At 36.4% G+C, this 26298-nt stretch overlaps 2 protein-coding genes across 4 annotated transcripts; both read right to left on the minus strand.

Annotated features, from left to right (window-relative positions):
- Window positions 1-1955: 1955 nt before the first annotated feature.
- Window positions 1956-3806, minus strand: LOC18437522 (Eukaryotic aspartyl protease family protein). The gene has a single exon (XM_006847727.4). It carries the CDS (start codon window positions 3768-3770, stop codon window positions 2190-2192), a length of 1581 nt encoding a protein of 526 aa, XP_006847790.2. The 5' UTR covers window positions 3771-3806; the 3' UTR covers window positions 1956-2189.
- A 7309-nt stretch (window positions 3807-11115) lies between these two features.
- Window positions 11116-25450, minus strand: PRMT6 (protein arginine methyltransferase 6). 3 transcript variants are annotated; one of them, XR_016040902.1, is made up of 13 exons: window positions 25116-25450; window positions 24057-24122; window positions 23707-23775; window positions 22693-22728; window positions 21995-22060; window positions 19279-19347; window positions 18804-18881; window positions 16748-16826; window positions 16141-16243; window positions 14317-14401; window positions 13265-13506; window positions 12124-12242; window positions 11116-11795 (listed from the first exon to the last, which is right to left on the minus strand). XR_016040902.1 is itself a non-coding variant. In XM_006847728.4 (13 exons), the coding sequence occupies exons 1-13, from the start codon at window positions 25353-25355 to the stop codon at window positions 11753-11755; spliced, it is 1287 nt and encodes a 428-aa protein (XP_006847791.1). In that variant the 5' UTR covers window positions 25356-25450; the 3' UTR covers window positions 11116-11752. The 3 variants fall into 3 exon arrangements, 1 of the variants encoding a protein (XP_006847791.1); XM_006847728.4 differs by having other exon boundaries at window positions 16141-16235; XR_002281610.2 differs by lacking the exon at window positions 14317-14401 and having other exon boundaries at window positions 16141-16235.
- Window positions 25451-26298: the final 848 nt, after the last annotated feature.

Raw genomic sequence — 26298 nt, forward strand, 5'->3', positions numbered from 1 at the left:
TGGGTGAATTGTAATGATCTAAGGGGCCCAACTCATGGAATAGTACATGCCTAATGGTTGGATCGGAGAAGTGTTAAAAAGTGGCCGATTCGATTCAGAACTGCCTAATTCAAACAAGAACCGGTGGCCACCAGTTTTGGGCCCTAATTTTTCGAGGTCCTCGTTAAATCAGGGCCCGAACCTAGAAATAACATTATAAACATTTTATTATAAAAAGACTAGTATTTCTTAGGAAGATTTGTAGTTCCTAAACCTTTGAAACATTTTTAACTCTTTAAAGTTTGTTTGCATTTTCTAATCCTCTTTTATCTAGTTTTACCGAATCGGCCAACCAGACTCACCAATGTTGCCGATTTGACTCGGATTGGTGGGTGACCGGATCAAACCACTAGTTTGATTTTCTTTAACGCAGTTCATATTGAAGGATCATAGACAATGTTGTGTATTAAGGCCTTTTAAGATTTTTCCCTTTGGGACACCAAATTTTGCACACACCCATACCTATCTCAGTGGGGTTCTCTCATAAAAATGAACAAGATAAATACTCTCAAAATATAAGATCTTTGGCTTATAGAATCTTTATCCTTGATTGAAAATATAAAAATTAATTAGCAGTAATATGTATAAGTGAAATGATAGCGTAGCTTGTTGTTGCATGTCTCCAACGTCTGATGGGTCCACGATTGGTTAAGATTGATGAAGAATCAGTTGTTTGCAAGTAGAGAACACTCCATCTTCACCGTCCACCATTGGAAGTGGAAGGTGGAGATTACATTTAGTATACAAGCAAAATATATCATGTATTATATACCATCAAGTATTAACTCCCTTAATTTATTAATAATAAATCTCACGATTAGCATCTCTCTGTATAAAAAGCACAAAACCGTGGACCCTCAAAAGGTCCATACTCATCTCGATTGAAGTTTTCTCTCTTTTTTTTTTAGTTGGGTTTGATAAAGTAACCCAAGGGAAAATATTGGAATATAGGAAAAGATATCTCTCTCGATATGTGAGAGAATAATGCAAAATATAGTAAATTGGCCCACAACGGACGCATTGCAGTCCTTTCAATCTCTCTCTAGATAATAATGCAAACTTTACTACTAATAGGGCCATAAGGGAAATATTTACAAACCTTTCTCTAGAGAAAGATGTAAAATATACTACTAGTAGGGCCACAAGGGACACATTTACAAACCTTTAAACCTCCCTCTCTATGACACATCACAATCCTTTTAAACTCTCGAAAATAATGCAATATATATATATATATATTTTTTTGTTTTGACAAAGCAAAAAAAAAAAAACAACTTACATGATAAAAGCAAAATATACTACTATTAAGTAGGGCTAAGAATGAGGTCTGGATTCAAGGATCCATATGCATATCCAAAAAGTATACATGCGATCTAAGTTTAGATCTAGATCCGATTGGATAAAAAAAAATTTATATATCATTTTATATTTATAAAAAGAGTAATGATCATATAAGACCCTCCCTCACCAATATGTATAGAACCTCAAAGGATCACCATTAAATTAAATTTGACATGGATCTCTAAAAAAGTTATCACATGAGTGTGGAACTTGACTTTTTTAGAGATCCATATCAAATTTAATGGTGATCCTTTTAGATCCTACACATATGGGTAGAAGAGGGTCCTATAGGATCATTTCTTTTATAAAAAAATATAAATTAATTTATAAAAAAAAATACTATATGACATATATACATATATATATTATAATATACAATATATTAATAACTGAGTTGGATCCACTTGTGCGTGAATTCGATCCGAATTACCACTAGTATCAAAATCCAACCCGTTGGATCCAATCTCAAATCCCTACCCCGATGTGGATAGGATCCAAAATTTGGATCCTCTTATGTACCATTTATTTTAAAAATCACTCTCCCTTCTCTGCCAGAACGATCATTGGAAGGTCCAAGCAGGAAAGCCTTCACATTATGTCATATTAATAATTGAACAAGATATTACATGATTAAATACAATATTTACTCTCATGTAATTACTTCTAACCACAAGAAAAGAAACCTTTTTAAATACATGATCCGCATGATCACGTGGTTGGTTACAAATTAGAGTAAGCCACATAATCTATCTCTTTCTACTATTTTAACTACAAGGATACTTTTCCACAAAAATTGAATTTTATTTTCATCAGCAAGTGTTGGGCCCAAATCCAATGAGCCCATTCTCACTATCAAAGGATATCTGGATCCCTTCTTGCTGAATATTTCCAAAAATGGAGATTCCGGACACGGACGGTGCCAATGCGAGGCAAAAAGTCCCACCGTCGTCGACCGGAATCATATAATTCCCGGCCGGAAGCGTCAGGATGGGGCCACCGGCAAAATAGAAGGACACAGTAGGCACGGTGACCATCTCGAGGCCCCTCAAGTCATAGCACGTGTCGAATATGGACTGGGCAGGCGCTCGTGGCAGGGCTTGCGTGGCTGACACGAATGCGTCTCGCAGAGCCTCGTAGGCTACTGTGGGGAGGCGGGTGACCGCGGTGCCGGAATCAAGTATCATTCCTTTGACGGAATCAGACTGCCCGAAAATATTCTTGGACAGTGGTAACTGCCAGGAACCGACAGCGAGCCCAGCCAGGCCCACAAAATAGAAGGTGGGTGCGCGCAGGTCGCGGAGCATAGGCGCCTGCACTGCACCCAAGGGCATTGCACCCTTGCCAAAAACAAGCTCACCAGTCGAGCCACCGGTCGCCCCCCGGCTCACCAGACAATATCCAAAGGCTCCGCCCATCTGGCCTCCTAATTGTCCATTAAAGGACATAGACCCACCACCCAGACCCAGCAGGCCAGCCGCTCCGATGAACAACCCGTGGTTCTTGTGGCCGCATCCCATGGCTACATTCCTCACTGTTGTGGCCTGAAATGTTAGTGTCTCTAAGGCCAGAGTCCCCTTTGTGTATGACCCGTCGCCATAGCTGACCTCATAGCGGCACCGTCCAGCCCCGCACCCTGAGTTCTCGAGGCGGCTGCACACAGATGAAGTACAGCTCACCCCAGCAAACGTCTCAGATGCGGCTGGGTCGAACACAGGGTCTGCCTGCTGGTAGCACTGCAAGCATGGGCGACACTGCACCCAAACTATGTCGCTCCCTGTGTCGATGACCATGAATTGGTCTCGGGCGGGGGATCCAACACCGATTCTCACAAAGTATTCGCCGCTCCCTTGCTCCATGCCGGAGACCACCTCAGCTCCAAAGTCGGTGAGTTTGTAGCCCGACTCGAGACCCAATTTTTTAGCAAGTGCGGCAACTCGCAACAAGTCACGCCGCATCCTTGACTCGAAACGGTGCTTGTGGCTTGAGGAGTTGGTGGGCTTGAATGAGTCTCGATGCAGGAGCTTGAGCCTCAATAAGTTGCCGGGTTTCGAGGCCGAGGGTTGGCTATGGGGGGTTTTTGTCTCGGTGTGTTTTGAGGGTTGGCTAAGGTGGGTTTTTGACTCGGCGTGTTGTGAGAGCCCTTTGGGTTGGGTTTTCGACTCGGCTTGTATGGCTAAGGTTTTCAGGGGGGGTTTTGACTCGGTTTTAGTTGATAGGGTTTCTGCTGGGTGGGCTTGTGTTGACTCGGCCAATATGGCCCGGACGTTTAGGGTTTGGAACTGGGTGGCGGAATTAGCAGCACCGACTGTATTTCCATCCAGGAGCAGGAGCAGGAGGAGGAGGAGGAGGAGGAGGAGGAGGGGGGAAACAAGAGCGCCAGAAACTACCATTTTTTGGAGGATGGTTTTTTGCGGAGTCTTAGGCCCAGAAGAGGCACGAAATGGGGCTATTTATATTGGCTTCTTTCTCACAAATGTTTATGTCCGCTTTAGCATATTGTAGAATTTGATTTGATTACTATATGCAGGGTTCAGCAAGATATTCTTACTGTAAATTAAGGCTTAATTTATTGGGTATTGGTTTCACTATTTTTAATTTTTTTTTGTATTTTGCATGATATCCTAAGTATATATGGGTGAGGCCATAAACAATCAAATAAGGCGTACCTCAAAAACTCATTAGAAAATATTATTTCGATGCTGAAAAACCCTCAATTTGACCTTGTTGACCTAAAATGTATGAATATAAAATAAATAAATTTCAAATATTAAAAATAGTGCATCTTGTAATATATTATCTAAACCGTCAATTTTCAAATGTTAATAGATAGATATATTCAATCTATACTATTTTTTAATTTTAAAATTTATAATTAGAAGTGAAAATAAATTTCTAGACCATCATAAAAGTTTAAACAACATATTTCGGCACTATTTGAAAGTGCGCCCTATTTTGATTGTTTAGGACCTTGACCCTATACAAACCGTACCTTTAGTTTATTGGGCAATTTTTCTTATTTTATGATTTAACAATATTTTTATTTTATTTGTTGAGTATTTATCGGAATTATGTGTTAACTTTAGTGAGCAGAGGAGGGTTGGCCTTGGTTGCTTCCTTACTAAAGACAAGAGCTTCTTTCTCAGTCTTGGCAGCTGCCGCCACTGAGTGGAGCTTAAAAGATGGTGGTGCGAACTTCATAAATAAATATATATTTATTTTTCTCATCTGCCTTTTCCCCACTTTTCTACATTGAAAAGTTTCTAGGGTTTAAAATTGTGACCTTTAGACCGGCCAATTTGACCCTGACTGTTTCAGTTATGCCCCATTTAGTCCTCTAATCATCAAAATAAACCACATATCAATATAATCACTTGAATTTGTTGGCTTAAATACAATCACACCTCTAAACCCTACCAGAAAATGTACAATAGTGCCATGGAAAAAATGAAAATAAAATAATACACCTTACAACTGTATCAGAAAATATAGATCATGTGCGGTTTGAAAATATATTTCTACTTTAAAATTCCAAAAATTATGTAGACGTGTGAATTTACGAGCAATTGAAAATGGATGAATTTAGATATCATGTTTGAAGATTTATTATTTTAAGACTTAAAATCCTTTCTTTCTTTTCAAATTTATAATGATCAAAGTTAAGATGTTCAGTTTTGAGGATTTCTCAAAATTGGAAGTGCATTTTCTTTACATGCTTTATGCCAACCTTTTGCAATTTAGAATAAAATGTTTCTCACATTGAAATACCAACCATGATGTGTAGTCCAATGTTTTGGTATTGTTAACCATGGAAGCCAATACAAAAGTGATAATAACACTAATATGATCACATGTACTTCTTTGGACAGGTGATATGCACTAATGCATTACATTAGATCCATTACAAATCAAATTATTATATATATCGTGTGGTATGTGTATTTTATATATTTTTATACCAGGTTGATCCGGTGAGGTCGACCATGACCGAACAGGGTCCAATCAGACACGAACCCAAGTTGGGTTAGGTCCAACTCATTTGGTCCTGGGTCCGACCAGCTAGGTCCAACACATAGACTCGGATCCAATTCGACCGGCTGCCGACCTCATTTCTCAGTAACTGGACGGTGGCGATTAATCGCAGTTTATGACAACATTTTACAAATGTTGATAATCTCAACTGTCATTACTAAGAACAATTAGTAGCCATTCTTTTGACCAACCATGTAAATACAACAATGTCCAAAAACTAGGCTCGGACTTGAGACGCATGAGGGTTCCGAGACCGAGTTGTCAATTCAAACTTGGCCGAGTTTGTTGGATACTATGCCAAGTTCGTAAAAGTTGGGATTGTATAGACCACTTACCTTTAAAATGAGGTCATAATTAATTATAATCATTCGATGTGAAAGTCATAACTAATTATAATCATTCGATGTGAAACCTGATAGCTTAAGTGTGTTACGAAGTTCAAAAAAACTTTCTTTTGGATTCTGAGCTTCAAGATTAATTGTGACTACTTTGTACGAAAGGTAAATGGATTCATTGTATACTTTTCTGTACAAGTTATAATTATAAGATGGAAGAACATCTCAAGCTTGGCAGGTATCGAAAACTTATCAGATAATTATTGGGATTCTAATATATCAATCTAACTATGATCATAGAATGAATTGTTATTAAGAGGAGTAGATGTGTTGAAATTATCCATAACTAAAAATACAAGTATTCTAAAATTTTATTAACTGTTAAAGTTGTCAAGAAGTTCTAATGTATATCAAAATTAAAGTATCAAAAATCACTATCAAACTTAGTTCCTTCATGAATTCCTCAAGAAAAGTTATCCCATTTGTGTTATTGAGACCTTGGTGCAACTTTCAGGCAAGTAAACACCAAACCCCAAATTTTCATATTACTTAGAACGTCATCATCATGAAAGTTATTAATCACAATTGTAACGGAACACAATAGATTGATTTTACCAGGATTGAAGTTATAATCGGCTTTAGAATCTATCATGACAAAGTAAAATTCAAATGAACTTATGATAAAATTAACATAAATTAAAAGGAAAATGTTTAAATAAGGCAAAGATAGAGAAAAAAAAAGAGTAAAGCATCAACTCAAAACTCACCGGGCATCAGATAACCTTCAAATCAATCATCTTGACCTTGATCATTATGATTGTGAAAAAAAATAAAAAGGAATTTCAAGCCTTAAATATGTTGTATAATGTAACACTTCATCTACACTTTCTATTTTCAAGCGTTCACAAATCCACATGACTTGTAACATTTTTTTAACTACAAATTTCACAGTAAGCTGCTGCCGAAACAGATTTTAAAGCAATCATAGGGATTTCCTATACAGCGTTTTCCAAACAAAATTGACAAATTTCGAGGCAAGGCTTTACTCTTATTTTTTAGTATTTAAATCCTAGGCCTTATAAAAATTGCATTAAATTTATACGATGTAAAGTGTCCCCCTTTAGAGGGCAAGGTATATTTGCGGTTCTAAAGAAAAGAAAAGGAAAAAAGAAAAAGGTGGGATTATGTGATTTCCATCAGAAGAGAGGGCAATATAATCCAACATGAATGTCCAGGTCCTTATCATAGGCATACCCCTTTTACTATATATAAAGGTTTATACTTGGGCTAATCAGGTATATGTTTATGCGTGTGATGCACACGTGTGGCATGTAACTAAAAAGAGAGGGAGTAAGTGCGAGATCTTATAAAGGCATGCTTCCTTTATTAATTTTATATATAAATATTTTTTATTAATTTTATATATAGATGCATGAATTATCAAAAAGTGCGTCTAGCGTACTATTGCGAGAGAGCACGCAGTCTACGTGCTCCTTCAGTAAAAAGACCTACTTAAGAGTATTTTTTCAACCTAAGATTTGGATCCATTTTAGAATCACTAGATGAGTATTTTCGAAAGGGAAGAATATTGTATTTCGAGCTTTTGGTTAAACCTTGGGATTCTTTTTTAAAATGCATATGCAATGTATATGATTTTATTTATTTTTTAAAATTTGTGGAGATTTATAACTTCATTTGGGGTCCTAAAAATACCTCAAATTTTACCCGAGTACATGGACGATATATGGCCACTCGGGAGTACATAATCTTTTGGCCAAACCAAATACCAAAGACTTATCTTTTTTTCATTATTGAATTGGAACCAGGCCAAAGTTTTAGTTGAAAAGGTTTGAATTCAAATCTGTGTTCAGTGGTGGCTGCAGGTATTTGCTGAGGAGATTCTAGGGTTAGGGTTTGGGAGAAGAAGCCAAATGGGAATATTTGTTATGTAATAAACAATAATATAAGGATTGGGGGTGTAAAAACGACAAGGAACAAGAATGGTGCATGAACAAAAACAATGTTTAAGTGGGTATGTCACCACCAGAAAGGGGCCTCTGATTAATGCGAGTTGGAGAGCATGAGACATGGAACTTCCAATAATTGAGTTATCAACTCACTAAGTGGTACCATAAACACACAAATGCCCTCTCTAGAATGTGTGTGTGAGAGAGAGACTCTGTCACACACATTCATAAGAACTATCATGAATGCGAGAGAGAGAGAGAGAGAGAGAGAGAGAGAGCAAGAGCACTCTCACATAAGGGTGGCACCGGTCCGGGCCAGCCTTGGCCCTAACGCGACCCTTGGGCCCATAGGGCCGGCCCAAGCCTAGCCCTGACCCTGTTAGGGCCAGGCCAGCCCATTGCCAGCCCTACTCTCATAAACACAATATCTCTCTCTCTCATTTGAGAGATAGAGAGGTGGGGGAGAGACATGGAAGCATGAAGTTGGGATATTAGGAAGGAAAATGGTAGGTCAAGTTAGGTACTCGCAATGTGAGAAGTGAAAAATCTCTCTCCAAAGAAATCGCAGGCAGCTTTTAAGTAGCAAACTTCCCTGAACAAACTCCCAGGTCGCAACTTTATCACAGTGGTCCATTATGGCAGCACCTCACAATTAACCATCACTGTACAGTCCACACTGCTCTCCTGACACCTCTAGAGAGTGAGAGAGAGAATGTCTGTGTGTGAGATATAGAGATAATACGCAAGAATTCACACACTTTCCCTCTTACACAAACACTATGATGCAGATTATCAATCGTCTAATTTCACAAGCATGAGCAGAATAAATCCAAATTATTATCACGAAATAAGAAATAAGTCCAAAGTGTTTCATCCGGACTTTGAAAAATCTACCGAGTCAGCTCGGACTCGGCCGAGTTACTCATGCTCCACCACTCCTCCAACTCAAGGATCTTAAAAAAATTATTAAAAAAAAAAAAAAAAGAAACCTAATGTTACATGTTTATTTATGTGTTCTATCATTTTGGTAAAGATTAAAAATTATTTTAAAAATGCATAATTATTTTTATATTGAGTAATCATACTATAAAACCTTCCTACACCCACGTGAGTAGGCCTAAAAAAGTCACCATTAAATTTTGACACAGATCTTTAGAAAAGTTATTAATAAACCCATTCACCCAAGTCCCGATCCTTTGGGGTCCTACTCACATCGGTGTGAGAGGGTCTCATAGAGTCATTTCTCTTTTATATTTTCCTATCTTTTTTGGATTAGTTTAAAAATACCTCCACTCACAAGTTGATTTTTCCAAAATCTATTTTTTACTACTTTTTTAACCTCATATGCTTTGTTTAAACTTACTTTAAATATATATCTCTTTTTTTGTACTTTTTATTTTAAAACTTTTTAACATTACTGCTCTAGTACTCGACAATTCGGGCTGAGTTACTCGGACTCAGGCTGAGTACTCGACTCGAGCATGGGCCAAATACTAGGCCCGAGTCGTGCTCTCCCTCTCTCTCTCTTCCAACATTGGCAGCAATACATGCAAATCTCTCTCTCCATCTCCATCTCCATCTCCATCTCCATCTCTCTCACTCAGTGGAAGGCAGTCCCCTATATTCAATTTATAAGTGGCAAACATTATCTCTAGTGAGCCAAAAGATCCAAAGGACTCTTTGGCATAGCCCTTAACTTTCTGACATGTGGCGTGGGTTCAGTTACTTTGCACATACCACACACAAACACATGTTTATCTATGTCAGTATGCATGTATGTATGTGTGCACATGAGAATCTACGTAATTACATAAAGATATTCTGAAAGTTGATATATCCATTATACATTATACATATATTAAACATATATTAAGCTACTATTAAGGGGCGGGACACGTACGAGAGAGGAACCTTACCGAGAGAGATTTTAGGGTAGCGTCCCTAACTATTTATTAAAAAGTACCTGAAAATGAGAGTTTTCACATAACTCCTAATCCAATTCAATTTCTATCCGTCTAAAATAAAAACCTTTATTGATAATTTAATTGGATCTACATACATTAAGCCACAGTTTTAAGGACTACACACACAACAATTAACAAGAACAGGACCGTGTAGAGAAATAACTCGGGTAAGGTACCTATTGAGGAGGGGATCATCTACAAAAGGGGAATTTAAGGTGGCTACCTCCTAATCCGATTCTGTCAAATGGGACTTCCTTAAAAGAAATACCTTCATTTTTTATTTCATCGGAATAATTAAAAGGAAATCTAATTGAAAAGGAAATTGTCTTTTTAATTATATTTTATCTGTATTCCAAACTTAAATATTTTGGATGGATGCATGTACTAGTGATAGAAAACTCATCTTGCCCGACTTAGACTTGGCCAAGTTACAAAGAATCGGCAGCCTACCAAGTCTAGAAGAAAAACCCCAAGACCGTTGAGTCGTCGGATCCCCTAAGTTTCTTTTATATATATATATATATATATATATATATATATATATATATATATATATATATATATAATCTGAGATTAACCCACTAAGCTCATATGAACCCAACGTCCCATATTGAATCTGGACCAATCCGATGATCACTGATGTCCGGTAGTGCTTGAATTTTATTTATTTTTTTACAAATCCAAATCGCTTGAAATTTTAAACGTGTGTTCTTCTCATTAAGACACACCTAAAAAAAATATAAAAAAATTATTTACGGAAAGAAAAATGACCAAAATACCCCCAAAACTTTTTGGGGGTATTCTAGTCAATTTATTTCATGTAAAATATTTTTTTGATATTTTTTGAAAATTCACCTATTTTTTATAAACACGCGTCTAAATTTTCATGTGATTTAGATTTATAGAAAATCAAATAAAATTCAAACATTACCGGACATCTGTGATCATCAGATCGACCCAGATTCAATCTGGACCGTTGGACTCATATGTTCATATGAGTTAGTGGGCTAATCCTAGCTTTTTCCTCTCTCTCTCTCTCTCTCTCTATATATATATATATATATATATATATATATATATTAAAACACTCAGCCAAGTCTCTCGGGCTCAATCCCTAGTGAGTATGGAACTGAGTCTATGTCTTAAAACTTGCTATGTACACATAAAGAGAGATTCTTGAGTATAACTAATTTTATTGAACCAAACCCCTAATCTCCAAAATTTTGAGATTCTTCTTTCTTCTTCTTTTTTACCATTTTTTTTATTACGAATTTTTACCATTATGAGATTTTAATCACAAAATAGAAAGGTGCATTGCATGCATGTGCCTCTCATATCTAAATTGTGTAGGGAGCTGCAAATCCAAGGCAATATATTTTCCCCCCCTCATGCATATGTAAATTTGTTTCCCGAATAAATAAACTTGAAAGATGAACCATGTTTTCAGTCAATCTCATTCATATAAAGTTAATATCATGTTTGAGTCACATAAGAAGAGACAATTCATCATGTTTAAGATACATAAGTAGAGAAAATTCATCATTTTTAAGTTACATCATCATTACCATGGTATGCTTATCCCAACTATTTGAAGTATCATGTTTAAGTTACATAAGAAGAGAAAATTTAAAGAAAGCAAGCACCACTCTATCTCCGTGGTTACAATTCATTGTATATTCATAAACAACACAGTTACAACAGATAAAAGCAGGTCTAGTTAAAGCTCCAACTGTGGAAAGATGCAAGATGGGGATCTCCAAGTGCAATTACATTGCAAGAGCCTCTTCACTTTCTTTCTCACTCTCTGGTGATTATAATTTTTTCTCACAGTAACTTATCAATATCATGCTTCTCCTTGTGTGTGAAACCATGTAAAGAAGATGTAAAATGCAAAGCATATGTTACCTCATTCTCGAACTTGACCACTATCCAATAGAAAAAATCTTGAGGACCAATAAATCACAACTCAAACATGAATTACCATTTTAAGGGGGATAAACTCTCGTTCCGAACGGATTGGGATCGGGTTATTTGGGAAAACCCTGCAAGAATGTGGTTGAACCGTGAGCAAATGAAATCACCTCATCACAGACTCTTTCACGAAGGAACGTCCACCGGAGCTGGAAAAAAATTATTGCAAAGAGAATGCAGTGAGCTGGCTTGAAAAAAGAAAACTAATGTTAAAGATTTTGAATTTCATTCTTCATCAGTAAATAAATAAAAGAAAAGAAGACTCTTGACATGGTATCAGCATTTTTAGACTTCGGAAAAATATTGGGGCAAAACCCCCTCTCTCTCTCTCTCTCTCTCTCTCGTGAGTACATGCATGTCTCAAGGTATTATTGCATCTTGTGTATAGCTCTCTCACTCACTCATAGAATTTGCATCCTTTGACCGAAAATTCCCCGAATGGCCAGAACAAAATTTCCAAGCACAATGCAAACTCACGTGTATTCTAGGTGAATATTCAAGAACCGTGGATTCTCTTTGCTCTGTGAAAGGGTTAATGAGCCTTCGATGACCTGATCTTGCTTAACGTCCACTGGTTCATAGAAATAGAGCAAGGTCTGCAAGAACGTTCAATAACATTTACATAATGACCTTCCTAAAAAAACATTTATATAATGACAACGCATTACATACTAAACTTTCCAATCAACCTATATCCAAAACGAAGGAAATAAGTAAGCAGAAATAAACAATAAGTTTCCCAAAAGCTCTTATTTCTCAGCCTGCTAATACTAGATTGATGAACATAAGAGGAAGGTGACAGCACCAAAGAAGAAACATCATTCGAGGAGATATGTCGAATTTAGTGTAAGTTATTAGGCACATATCTTTCATCCTGAAGCTGGTTGTCCCAAATGACACTTAAACCAATCAATGGATTGTGTGGTTTCTATTAATAAGAAAACAAGCATGTCCACGAAAAATAAAACTAATTAAAAAAATACAAAAATCAGGTATTCTGATCACTCAAAGAATGCAGCCATATTCATTTGGGAAAATTCAAAGAGTGCCTCCATGTTCAAATGAGATACTTCTGTTCTTTGGGATTTCTTATCCTTGTGGGTCCCAATAATTCCCCACTACCAATTATCATGTTTAGTTTTGAACCCCATGGATTATTGATTTGCATACTATATCAGATCAAAGTATAAACTCTCTTTTTCTTTTGTCAAAGAAGACATCAACGGATCAGATACTTCTATACTTCTCCCAAAGGAAAAACAACATGACAACATCGTCTATTCTCAATATGGACAATTCAAGAAAGGAAATATATACAATGAAACCATTTATTTTTAATACATAGAGCTCACAATCATCATTGACCTTTAGATTTAAAATTGGGTGGTTGAGAATGTGTCACTGTTTATGCACAAATTCCAAAACAAAATATTCTCAAATATTATAACATACTTTTATCTATTTGATTTCACATCCAAGGGCTAAAAATAATTGTGCCCTCCTTGTACTAAAAATAAAAATAAATGGTCTCATAGTATTCAATCCCTTAAAGAACAAGAACAGAACAAACTCATATAGTATATACCTTTACTCAAAAAAAAGCTCATATAGTATATACCTGTTGCCAATGGGTTGGTTCATCCTCTGGTGCTGTAGACAATACAAGAGTCTCCATTGATTTTGCCCGTTTTCTTCTTTGATTTGAACCATTTGCACAGGCATCAGAAGACACAGTAGTGCTATCACCCAACAAGGATGTACTGCCTTCTCCCAATGAGGATGGGGAATGGTTGTCATTTGGCATGTTAGCAGGACCAGCAAATTCAACATCGAACCAAAATGCAAAGCCGTGCAGTGGAGCTGCCAAATAGCAATAAGTTAGCATGAATATCGAGCTTAAACTAATTAAGATGGGGAATTCAACTGCATAAAGTCAAGTAATATACATACATAAATTCAAGTAATATATATATATATATATATATATATATATATATATATATATATATATATATGTTATTACTATGTCCTATCAGAGTATGAACTTTAAAGGCTGAATCAGGGCTCATCCGATTCACGCTAGCATAATCAGTACTTCCTCTGGTTCTTTAAAAGTCTAAATCCAAGGTCCAGAACACGTTTAAAAGCAACTGACGTTGATCAAGACTCGTGATAATCCTGATCCAATTCAAATTGGGGAGACTTGGCCATGGCCGTGGCTGGAGGTGGGTTTTCAGTCAACTCGCCTCTCTCTCTCTCTCTCTCTCTCTCTCTCTCTCAGGTGGGATAAGCTACAAATTTCAACAAGAGAGCTTAAATTAGAAACCAAGAACTTCTTTTCTTTTCATGCTTGATTAGTGACACAAAGTGTTCCTAACATTAAGCCATTGCTTTCAATCTGAGCTCAGCTCAGATTTATGATACACATTCCTAATCATCATCATCACCATCATCCGAGCCATATCCCAACTATTTGGGGGCAGCTATATACACATTCCTAATGATGCATGCAACATCTTTCTTCTAAATTCGTTCTATGTTACTATTAATTGATTATCTCAGATTATGATGTATCGTTATCCTCTGGTCGAGGAGCGAGTATTATGGCTGTATCATTAGGAATAGAAAACGAATATAGAAGAAAGATGTTGCACGCATTGAAAAGTATACCTTGCATCATGGACACAAACTTATATTTCGCAGTGATCGTCTCAAGTTCCACAATTGTCACAGTGTAGCAATCAACATGCTTTACCTGTTTGCGAAATACAATTGCAGAATTTTCAATAGGCATTCAGGTAATTTGACAAAAGGAGTCGATCAAAACTAGGTATACTTAATCTCATAAAACGTACATCATGCAGTTAGAACTAGATTCCAAAGACCATTGTGGGTGATATTTTAATGTGTTTTATCACAATCGATGCAATATATTCATGTGTTCAGAACTAGATTCCAAAACAACGTTCTGGGTGATATGTTAATGGGTTTTATCATAATCAATGCAATATGTTCATGTATTCATTGTTTATAGAATCTAAATAGGGTTGAACTAACAAATCAGCCATTAGAAGTTATTGTGAAACATGAATAATCGCTTATTAAATCCAAGAAAAAGGCATACCATGCATGACAATCCAAGGATATATTCACATCAGTTCTCACAAGGATGGATGGAGATTAACCGTACCTTACTGCACCGAAGTAATGACGCTTAGGGCCACTTTCGTTAAGCTCTATTCATCCATTGGTAGGAACTGAATATGGATTATTAACCTCCGGATACCATATATTGTAGTCCACTGGACTAAGGAATCTATTCTGCAGATATTAAACTACAGTGAAGGGTAGAACCCATGGCACGGAATTAGAAACCAGACCTATTGTGAGTGAGTTTAGGGAGTGGGATCTATTAGAGAGACTTTGTGTGGCTCTTTCTATTCTTCATGGCTCTCTCTCTTTACCTACATGTGGATCTCTCTTTCCTGTCCTTTCTTTCCATCTTCCAAATAAGTGGAGATAAGCGTGTGCCCTAAAGCTGATCCTAATCTTTAGCCGAATAGAAGGACTCGGAATAAATATCCTAAATCTAAACCTCAATATGTCTGTAAAATAAGTTCAGAATCGAAATGTTGGCTGGCCTAATATAGACTCCGAATGTAGTATTTCAACCTATATTTGGGGTAGTAAAACGAAGCATAAGAGGAGGATTACTGCATCCTTTTTTCATTGAGCTTTACATGGATCTTTCCAGATCTAACTGTGTAGACTAAGTTCCCCTCAAGTAATCCATCCAACTAGAGAAATATAAATAAATTTTCTACACCTAATCCAAACACTTTTAACCCATAATACCAAAAAATTTACAACAAATATGTAGCATTGCTACCCAAGTTTTAAGTGGCATATTTAAAATAGATAAATTATTAATTAATTATTCCCTTAGACTCTTAGATTTTAATCCATAACAAATATACAAAATCCATGCTATATGTCAGATCTAAAATGAGAAGTATGGATGTAAAGATAGAGATAAAATTGGAGACTCCAATTTTACATTCACTGTTTGTTTTTTGTTTTTTTTATATCTTTTTTTATTCTTTTTTTACATTCCTAATTTTATGTGATTAGGTCTGTGGTCCTAAATTCCTAATTGTCCCTCATGGTTGCACTTTATTCTGAAGATCCATTAAATTAGGAAAATCATATTGTGTCCAAAAGTACATCAGAAAAGAAAAAATTTGTTTTACATTCATTCAATGTTTTCATATAAAGGTTGTAATTAGTAAACATATTCACATAACTCTCACTTACAGCACACGTGAGGAGCAAGTGCATTACACAAGTACTTCCCCAAAATGATATTTAAACTGGTGAATTATTACCTAAACGTAGATGCATATAGGCTATAGAACAGCAAGCTTTTATTCATTGTGCAATACATTTAGAATATTTGAATGTACAATTAACACAAAAAGGCCCAGAGGATCTCACCACAAACGGCCATGTCAGAACATTCTCTCCTATTATTGTCTCCACAGACGGCTCTTCAAATGCACACTGCTTTGCTAATGGCACCATAGCAGACACTACAAACCTCAAGAAAACAATCCTTCAATCATTATTATGTAATTAAAAAAAAAAACTCCACCCTTCCCCCGCCCCCTAACCCAAAACACAACCCAACACAATTTTTATGAGCCAGACAAAATTAGAGAACGGGAATTACTTGTCATGACATGATGTGACAGAGTAATGTGCTCTACTAAGATCCAAGTCCCAACACAATTAAAGGAGATATTTATCCTATATATATATATATATATATATATAAAGCGTAGCTTCTAGCAAAGCTTCGTAGACTCGACAAGTCACTTTTGGTCTTAAGCATCTTTGTGATAGTCATAAGGCATTCTGGTAGGAACGCCAACTCTATATATATATATATATATATATATAGCAACACCTACACTAAAAGTACAGGACATATTTATCCAAAAAATATATATATAAACAAAGAAGATAGTAACACAAACTTATTAGCCTGCCTGGCCCTTACAGCATAGATAATTATGGGAACACAAGTAGGATAATTACTTACTATCTATACCATAGACATTGCGCCAGAACTCAATGCTCTCATTATATCTATCAGAATGTGTGATTGGTGCCATGTACAACTGCAACAGACATGTAAGCAACATGAGAACTGACCATCCGGTGTCCCAATAAGAGCTCTCTCTCTCTCTCTTTCACTCTCTCTCACTCTCTCACTCTCTCTCTCTCTCTCTTTCTCTCTTTCTCTCTCAAACAAATGCCTATGGGTGAAGTGCTACAGTACATCACTCATAGGCTCCCAATCGTCCAATTGAATTTTAACAGTTGGGATCACATGATAGTCTTTGAATTACAATTTTTGAATAAAGCATATTCATATGGAATTCAGGGTGTTTATATATCTCACCATCAAGCACCCTTAAAAAAGATAAAATAAATAAAATAAAATAAAGAAACAAAACATCTTTGCAATATTACAAAAATATCTTGGTTATTTCATTTTAGGAAAATTGTTTCATGCGGGCTGGACCGCATTTCTACATATGCCGTCCAGAAAGTGTAAAGCATCCATCATAAAGATGGATGCAAATAGGTGTTCCATCTAAAAACAATGGAAACTAACGGTCCAAATTTTTTCTTACTAGAATTGTTATTTCTAGTTTTTAAAATTTATTTATTTTTTCACATTCATGATCTCCATGTTAGAGATTACATGTCCTTAAAAATTAAGTCCTAAAATCCATCTAAAAAATAGATTTATTAAGAGACCCGCATTTCTACATATGTGGGCTTGGCCGCATAGAAACCGGGTCCTTCATTTTATGTCAAATATTTGTTTGTATTCTTACGAGTGCACAAAACTTAGGTGCACTTACCCTCCAAAATTTCAGCTCAAATTTGTGTAGAGAAATATTAAATTTCCCAAACTCACACACACTCCTTGATCTGACGGCTGGGGCAGATAGGTGAAGTACTGTAGCACTTTGTCTATCGGCTTTTTTATGAGCTTTGGCCAATATATTTGATCGAAAGCCATTGATTCAAAAAGCGGTCCGCCAAGTGCTTAGGCGGCTGCCTAGGTGGGCTAGGGGAGCTTGGCCGCACCATCCAGGCCTGAGCGAACCAACTAGGCAGGATATCCTTGGGAGCTTGCCTAGGCCAGGTGGGCGCCCAAGGGACTACACCTTCCTAGGTGCAAAAATAGTCATCAGGTGGGGTAATTTTGGTGTTTTCTTTTGTTTGAGTTATAAAAAATGCATGAATATGCATTTTTTATACAAAATCTAGACCTAAAACAGGATTACTGGGCACTTTTTGCACCCTTTTGAACCTAGGCCGCCTAGGTTCTGGGCACCCGCCTAGGCGCTGGGCGGCCTAGATCCCCACCGGCAGCTTAGGCGCCGCTCTCTGGAAAACTGTTGAAAGCAATAAATGGCTAGATACAAAAAAATCAAAGGATACTCAATAACTATGGTCCCCATCAGTCAATTCACTAGAACTTGGGCGCATAGCCAAAATTGAATAGCTACACCCTTCTATACCGATATATTTGCAAACAAAGTCCATTCCTTGTTAGAAGCTTATCATCATTGCATGTGATATTTCTAATACTGTAAAATGCAGCTTGGGGAACTGAGCTCCTGCATCAGAAAACTGTTGAAATGTACATTCGCTCCGTATTGGGGATGCCATATTTCAACAGTTTGGGGATGTGACCTACTCAACTGAGTCAATGTACATCAGCTAGAAGTATTTCCAGGACCCCAAATTTTGGGGATGTGACCTACTCGACTGAGCAACCAACCTAAAAGAAGAAAAATCAATTCGCGCCTGGAACTGCCTGAAAAAGAATCACATCCTAGGATTGCATAAAGACTATCCAATATTGGATGGTCAAAGCTAGTCGTTCAGGCACTCAAAATCCTTTTCCTTGGAAAATGCTCATCTGCTGATTTTAAAGAGGGTTCCAGAATTTCAGATGAAAATCTTCCCAAGTAGCAAGTAGGTCATTTGCCTGATAGAGCTAATGGATTTTGTGCTTCTGTGGAGACACAAGCTCAATAAAAAAAATGTAGAATCAGTTCTAGCCTCTAGGTTACCGTGGCATGTGAAGGAAGTATTAGCCCTCCTGGTTTAAGCCATCGATCCCTTGCAGTAATAACACTTGACAGCATGCTCTGTGAATTTAACATGGGTATCAGTTCCAGCTAGTAATATTTGAGAACTTAAATAAACAATTATCTCATTAAAAACAAGCTACAGCACAATGGATTATAGAAAATCTGAGTCCTCTGGATCATCACCATCCATTGAAATGATGGATGGTAATGGAAAGCACAAAGTAAATTGGGTTGCATGGCTTGTTATGATGGATCCTGCTCTCTCCATCACAATCAATCTTTTCAGTGGACACTGCGACCCAAAGGAGCAAGGAACTTCCATAACCCGCTGATTTATAGTATGATTTCTGATTATCTTATGCATCAATATCAGCATATCAAATTAAACATTAATTTCTTACACAAAATCATAAGAATAACTCATATCGTGATTTCTAAAAGCAACACCATTCACCTCATATAAAAGCATGTAACCCATCCATTCCGAAATGATGACATCAACCTCCTCATCAATGTCAACATCCTGCATCAATCATCATCGCAACTAAATTTGAAAAAATTCACAAAGAAACAATATATTCTCTTTGCTGTTTACATTCTGCAGCTCTCACAAGTGAAGAGCACCACCATTTCTCCTAAAAGAATTTCAAAAAATTCTAAAATTTAAAATTCAAAAGAATAAAAGTAAAATAATGCAATGCTATTATTTTATTTGGATGATGCTTCTTAAACCTTATTAGCAACAATATTTTGGATAATGTATGATAACATCTTTGATAGTTGTGTTGGTAGAACCATTGATATATATGCTAGAAGAACGCAAGCTCAATCCAAGAAAATTGAGAGATTTGAGGAAGATGTTGCACATAGAATTAGAGCTTGGTCGGCAAATTGGAGATCTGCAACTGGAGTTTTATGTGATCGCCGCCTATACCAATGAAGCTGAAGGGGAAGTCTTATAGGACAGCTGTGAGACCAGCTTTGCCTTATGGGGCGGGATGTTGGACGATCAAGAAACAACATACCCATGAAATGGGTGTTGTTAAGATGAGGATATTGAGATGGATTACTAGCAAAGAAGGGATAGAAATCGAAATGAATAGATTCAAAAGAACTTATGTGTGGCTCCAATAGGCGATAAGATGAGAGAAAGTAAACTTAGGTCAGTTGGCCATATATTACGCAGACCCAGTACAACACTTGTTAGGAAGTGCTAGTTTGCTCAAGTGGACGGCTCAAACGGGCAAGGGTTAAGGGAAGTAGTGAGAACAAATATGGAGACTTGGCTTCACTGAGGGTATGGCCCTTGATAGAGCATAATGGCGGACCATGATTCATTTAGCCGACCCCAGATAGTTGGGAAAAGGCTCTAATGATGATGATGATATTTTGAAAATCATAATATAAATCACATTTAACATTTAGACATTAACATTACATTTTGAGTCCATGCCAGACAATATTAATGTGATAATAACATGCATTTGTTATAAATATACTTCCTTTTTTGGGTCCCATGATTTGTACTATTATATTATAGTAAATATTAAATGATGTTTTATACAACAATAAATGCAATCTCAGGCACTTATGTATTTTTATGTATTAGAGAGAGGTGCACCAACTTCAAAACCCTCAGGTGGTACAGGTACGTTCTTTTACTTTAATATTATTTTTCTTAACATTCTAGACTATTATATATGAGAGTTTCCATTCTGTTAATAAATAGTGACTGATGGACATGTAGCAGACCCACATCACTCTGTTCAAGGTGCCAAATGTTCAACTACCCTCACAAATCATTTTGACGGCTGTTTTTAAGTATAAAAAAGGGCATGCCGTGTATTCAAAGTTAACACTGCTCATAACAGTGGTGCCAAATGTTCAACTACCCTCACAAATCATTTTGACGGCTGTTTTTAAGTATAAAAAAGGGCATGCCGTGTATTCAAAGTCAACACTGCTCATAGAAGTGTTGGCACATACTATATGAGCATTATGTTACTAGACATATAAGGTCTACATGTCGATGACGTGCCTTCGCATGTCAACACGTGTCTAAGTGTCGACAAGCCACACAATGGAAAATATAAGTGTCTACAGTCTAGGTAAAACTGCACCTCTCCCTCCCCCTTTTCTCAGGCCTAACACCCACCTCACAATTCCTACCCCCACCATCATAGGAACGCTGTACTCTTATAGGGTAGGGACTTCAAACTGAAGCTAGCATTTCAGATGGACACCATAGAACTTTGCTGACAAGATATTCCAAATTTTAAAAATAATTTAATGATAATTTGGTGATTTATTGAGCGTTTCAATAGATACATCTAATCTATGTTTCATGGGTGATAATCCAAAGAATATGTTATCATATGCTCATCCACGTCTATTACGTGCAGTGTGCTTATAATAAAAAATAGGGACATCAAATAGGGTGCAATAACAGAAAAAATTAGAAATGACAGGACAATTAGTTTGGGAAGTGAGTCGCAGATGCCAATGTTCTAATGAAGTTTCACAAAAAAAAATGTCCCAAAAAGTTTCTTACATTGCCTTGTAAGGTCACAATCATGCAAGTCAATTTAAGTTTTAACTTTCAATAAAAAATTTGAATTACAGCTACTTGAAAACTGGTTTTAAATTTTAACTGGCATAGATGGCCACATCCAAATGATCATAATGAAAGCTGGCCTGAATGATATCACCATTATGTCATATATTACAGATACCTGAACCAAATGGCAAAAATATCCACATGTGTAACACTATATAGGCTACCAATACAAGCAGAGATATGCATGTCAACAAGTTCAAGCCTATTCCTCTATTCGCAACCACGGCAGAGATCGTTAACAGAAAGGATGTCAATAAATCCCTTCACAAACAATGACAGTTCCCATTCACTATGTAATTATTCACTGTTCACAAATAACTTCGAATTTGAAATACTTACGCAAAACACCCTTGCAAACAATTTCTAGCTTCAATGTTTATCATTTTCAAAGTGGATTCCTATACACAATGAAGTAATAGTACATGGCATATCTTCACATTAAGAGCTTCATGATCATTAATTCATTTACCAGCAATTGTCGAGGCACACCAAAACAAGACAACTTTTACAAAAGATTATGTGTGACCAAATCAACATCAAGTTAAAGGCATACCTCAACCCTTCCAAGCAGAACAATTATCTTATCTGACAAATTATTTGCTTTAACAACTTCATTTGCCTGTTGACATATTCAAGGAGAACACATCAGACATTTATAGAACATTAAATTGCACAAATCATAAAAACAAAGAGAACAATTTACACAAGGAGACCCATTGGATGCTCAATTTTGCAACAAATGATTTCAACAGTGATATGCTGTGGCAAAAGAAATTAGTTAAAAAATAAATAAATAAACAAAGAGGACAAGCAAAAAGAGCTTTGCCACCATTTCAAAGAAAAAGTCAGAACTCTACAAAAGAATACCGACAACATACGTGTCTCAAGCTGCTAGAATAGTGATTGTGTCATAAGAAGACCAATGGCATTCGCATTTTTCTACAGTGGACGAATAATTACTTAAACGCAATGTGTGGCACGTAAAACTATACATAAAAGGACACCAACAAAAATAAAGGCCGTCAACCCAGTATCTAAGAAATGAATATAATGCATTATCATTTCTTCAGTTGACACATTCGATATCTCTGAAAAGAGGAAGTTCACCAGGAATGCAATGAATTTGATCGATTAGTTTTCCTTTCTTGGATATCCAGCAAAGAGTTCAGGAATGAAAAAAGTTGCATAGGAATGAAATCTATGGAACATAAACTCCAAAACTAAGAGTTATAGGAAAGTTAAATAAATTACCTGGATTGCAATTTCACTTGCATCTACAGCATAAACCTGAAATGCAAAGTCGCAAGTCCTTAGATGAATGGAAACTAAATGCAATAAGGACCACATTGGATTTGTATCACAAGCAAAAAAGAAAAAATACTGAAATAGAAAGACACTTTCTAAAGTGTGATAAACATAAATTGTTTTGGTTTCAATCCTTTATCACTCATGTTCAGTAATAAGTATAACCCCTTAATGCATTTTACAAAAAAATTCCAGTGTGAGGTCCAAGTATTAATTTGACTATCTTTTGATTAACAGTAACCAAAATTCATAAGACAAAGGAGAAGAGGTTAATTCGCTCAGGGTGGAGGTGGAAAATAACAGGGACCAGTCGTTTCCTTGAGAGAATATACAAGATCCCTTTCAAAGCTACATCAAAAAGACTTGGAGAGGCTATGAATGCAAGTACGCTACTATTTTTACCAAGGCAATACTGTCAAAGGTAGGGTAATCTTGGAATGGGTGTTCATCGACCACGAAAAGGCAGAGAAAGTGGGCGGGGACAATCATGAGAAAGTTGGTGTGGGAAAGGTATGGGACCAGGAATTGGTCATTCGATAGATGAGATGTTGGAAAGAATGAGATAAGTGTTGCGATGAACTACCAAATCCTCCCGGTAAGTGCTAGGCACCTAGTCAAAAGTGCTGGAAATCTTAATACATGCAACTGACAACTCTTCCAGAGCCTTAGAAACCTCTCAGGATGTACCGAAACCAAAAGCACACAACCATATCACGGTGCAATTAATTGCAGGTCACAGGTATACGCACCACCTGCATTTGACATTGAGATGTGTGTCCATACAACAAAGCTGGCAAAATATTCAATGGCAAACATAGAGATGCATATAATATTCTCAACATATAAAACTCAAATACATCATGAACGAAATTGAAAGCAAATAGAAGACTGTGATGATATTTATGTTAGTTTCCACATGATGAACACAACTGACATTACGTTTTCCGTAACATGACTTACGCGTTTAGCACCAGCAAGTGCACAAAATATGGAAAGAATTCCAGTCCCACAACCTACGTCCACCACAACCTGCAAAAGGAAAACAAATTCATAAAGATTATGAAACAGTAAGCTGAAGCAATGGATACCAAAGAAAAATGATATCATTTTAAAAATAAAATTTAAAAAAAAGAAAACACTCTTGATTTAGCAAGAGCGGGATCAAAAGGTTCAAAGTACCATAAATTTTGTCTCAAAAAACAACAATGAAATTACAATCATGCTCACATGTGTAATAAAGAAGAACAATGGACTATCCAATATAACACTGACGGCCAATTAAACTAAAAAAAAGAAATAAATTTTATTACCTTCCCCTCAATGGCACTTTGATACTGAAAAATAGCTGATCTATAAGTCTCAGTTCTCACACGATCCTGTACAAGAAAGCATTCTGAACATTAACAAAATTTTCATGTTTAAGTTACTCAATCTATTGACAAGAAAAGTCAACCCTTTCCTAAGATATCATTATATCGATCAGGAATATGTAACTCAAAACTATCTAAGAGTATCAAAGCTAACACACGATACAATACAATGAAGCATCGCTATGAATTGTCAAAAGATGACTAACTGCAATGAAAAATCAGCCCAGCACTTAATCAAAGCAACACAGCACCAATATATGCAAATGCAATAATTATTAGAAACAAGTATCCAAACCAAAACTAGCCAAATTCCTTTGAACCTCCCAACATGTGGTCAATTGAAAGATCCCGAATGGTGAATGTAAAAACCTTTACATCGAATAATCAAAGAAAAACATATAAAAGTGAGAATCAATATTCAATTATGACCAAAACCAACACCATTTTTTCTACTCCAGAAGTGAAACGAAATCCCATAAACCAAATAGCCACACTATCGCATTACATCTTCTCCTCCTAGCTCTGTCTGGCACTGGCATGACCAATCACATGAAGTAAAACAAAGGGCACTAATACACAGTTCTGTAAAATTCCTCACAGACACTAAAATTTGCAGCTAAAAAGTAAAATTAACTCAATAGACGTATAAATTCAGTAACATCTGAACCCACTTGAACAATCAATCAAAAGAACAGAATAAAAATTAAAATAAATGGACCCAGTTGAAAAAATAAACTAAAACATAATTCTGCAAGCCTGAACCCATTCAACTAAATCAATCTAAAGAAAATAACACCATAGAACTTTCATAAGAATTAGTTTCATCGATTTTAATTTTAAGAAATATTCAAAATTCCCACTTCAAATGGGCAGTTTGATCATCACAATCAAGAGAACGAGAAACCCATTTCAAGGAAGCTCATGCAGAGTAAAAAGCATCAAGTTCCTGTATACGCTAAAAAATGCACTGAAAATAGGTAAAAAAGGAGAAAAAACCACCTTGATCATCTCTTCATGGATGCCTACATGTGAATACGATTGGAAATAAGCTGCGTCATACTCTGTGCACCCATTAATCCTAGGATTTCCTTGACCCGGAACCTTAGCGCCATGGCCATGCCTCAAATCCTTAGAGCTCCGCCCCCCTTTGCGAAGTTTATCTCTGTGAACTAACCCGAACTTTCTCTCACTTGAATCCTTTCGAAGGTAGCCATTGCTCATGCCCGCGCTCGGCAGCATTGCCACCACCTAGAGAGAGAAATTCGCAAAACAAAAGAGAGCAGAGCGGACGGACAGAGACTTTAGAGAGAGAAAGAGATCGAAGTTGCAGGGTTTTAAGCGGGAGGTTTCCGTCTCAGAGAGAGCCAACCCCTCTTTTGTTCCCCATTTACCAGATTTTGAAATTTTCCCTTTACTTTCGTTAAAAACAAATATTTATATTTTCTTGAGAAAGCATATTATACGAGGAAACATATCCCTACTATCTACGCATATACTACCCCTGTAATGCTTTGTAAATCACAGCCTTAACCCCAAAATGGTTTGTGTATGCAACCAATCCCCAAATAAAAAAAAACTAAAATTCTATTAGGGTGAAAATACCTTAGATATATGACAATTTGTTTTCAAGACAAAAGTCAAATTTATCGGGCACAATGTGTGTCGGACCGATTTTATTTTTAAAAAATAAAGCTAATCTAATATAATGTGTTTTGACTGAGTGCATTGTTTACAATAAAGCTATACAAGTACTAGTTTAAAAGGATGTCAGTCCGGCACATTCTATGCCAAACAAGCATCATTTAAAAAAACCAAGAGCGGTAAGAAAAATGAGGGTTGTTTTTAATTTTTTTGGGTGGGGGTTGTAAGAATAAATATTTTTTAGGTTAATGGTGTGGCTTACATAGTATATAGGGGGACATGTCTAGAAAAATAGGTCAAGGAGGGCATCTATAATTTCCCCTACTACATAGGATTGATTTTTATAAATAAAATGTTACGCTTAACTTTAGCCATCTGATATGAAATCTATTGTACCATCTTTATGTATCATAAGGACACACACTAGTAGTCTGATGGCTTGGATGTTTGTGACCCTATTGTTCGGCCTCATCGTATGTAATCTTTTTATTTATATTATTATTTTCGTAATTATTTTTGTTGGAAAAACACATTAATATAT

Source organism: Amborella trichopoda, chromosome 9 (assembly GCF_054954075.1).
Source record: "Amborella trichopoda isolate Santa Cruz 75 chromosome 9, AtrichopodaSantaCruz75HAP2 v2.0, whole genome shotgun sequence".
Lineage (NCBI taxonomy): Eukaryota > Viridiplantae > Streptophyta > Magnoliopsida > Amborellales > Amborellaceae > Amborella > Amborella trichopoda.

What these genes read in the sequence shown, in the direction of transcription:
- LOC18437522 (XM_006847727.4), bottom strand. Translation starts at nt 3,770, where the DNA reads ATGGTAGTTTCTGGCGCTCTTGTTTCCCCCCTCCTCCTCCTCCTCCTC.
- PRMT6 (XM_006847728.4), bottom strand. Translation starts at nt 25,355, where the DNA reads ATGCTGCCGAGCGCGGGCATGAGCAATGGCTACCTTCGAAAGGATTCA. An exon ending in TTCTGCTTGGAAGGGTTGAG is followed by an intron (nt 19,348 to 21,994) that starts GTATGCCTTTAA and finishes TGATTGATGCAG; the next exon opens with GATGTTGACATTGATGAGGA. An exon ending in CAATGTCTATGGTATAGATA is followed by an intron (nt 16,236 to 16,747) that starts GTAAGTAATTAT and finishes TGAGGTTTGTAG; the next exon opens with TGTCTGCTATGGTGCCATTA.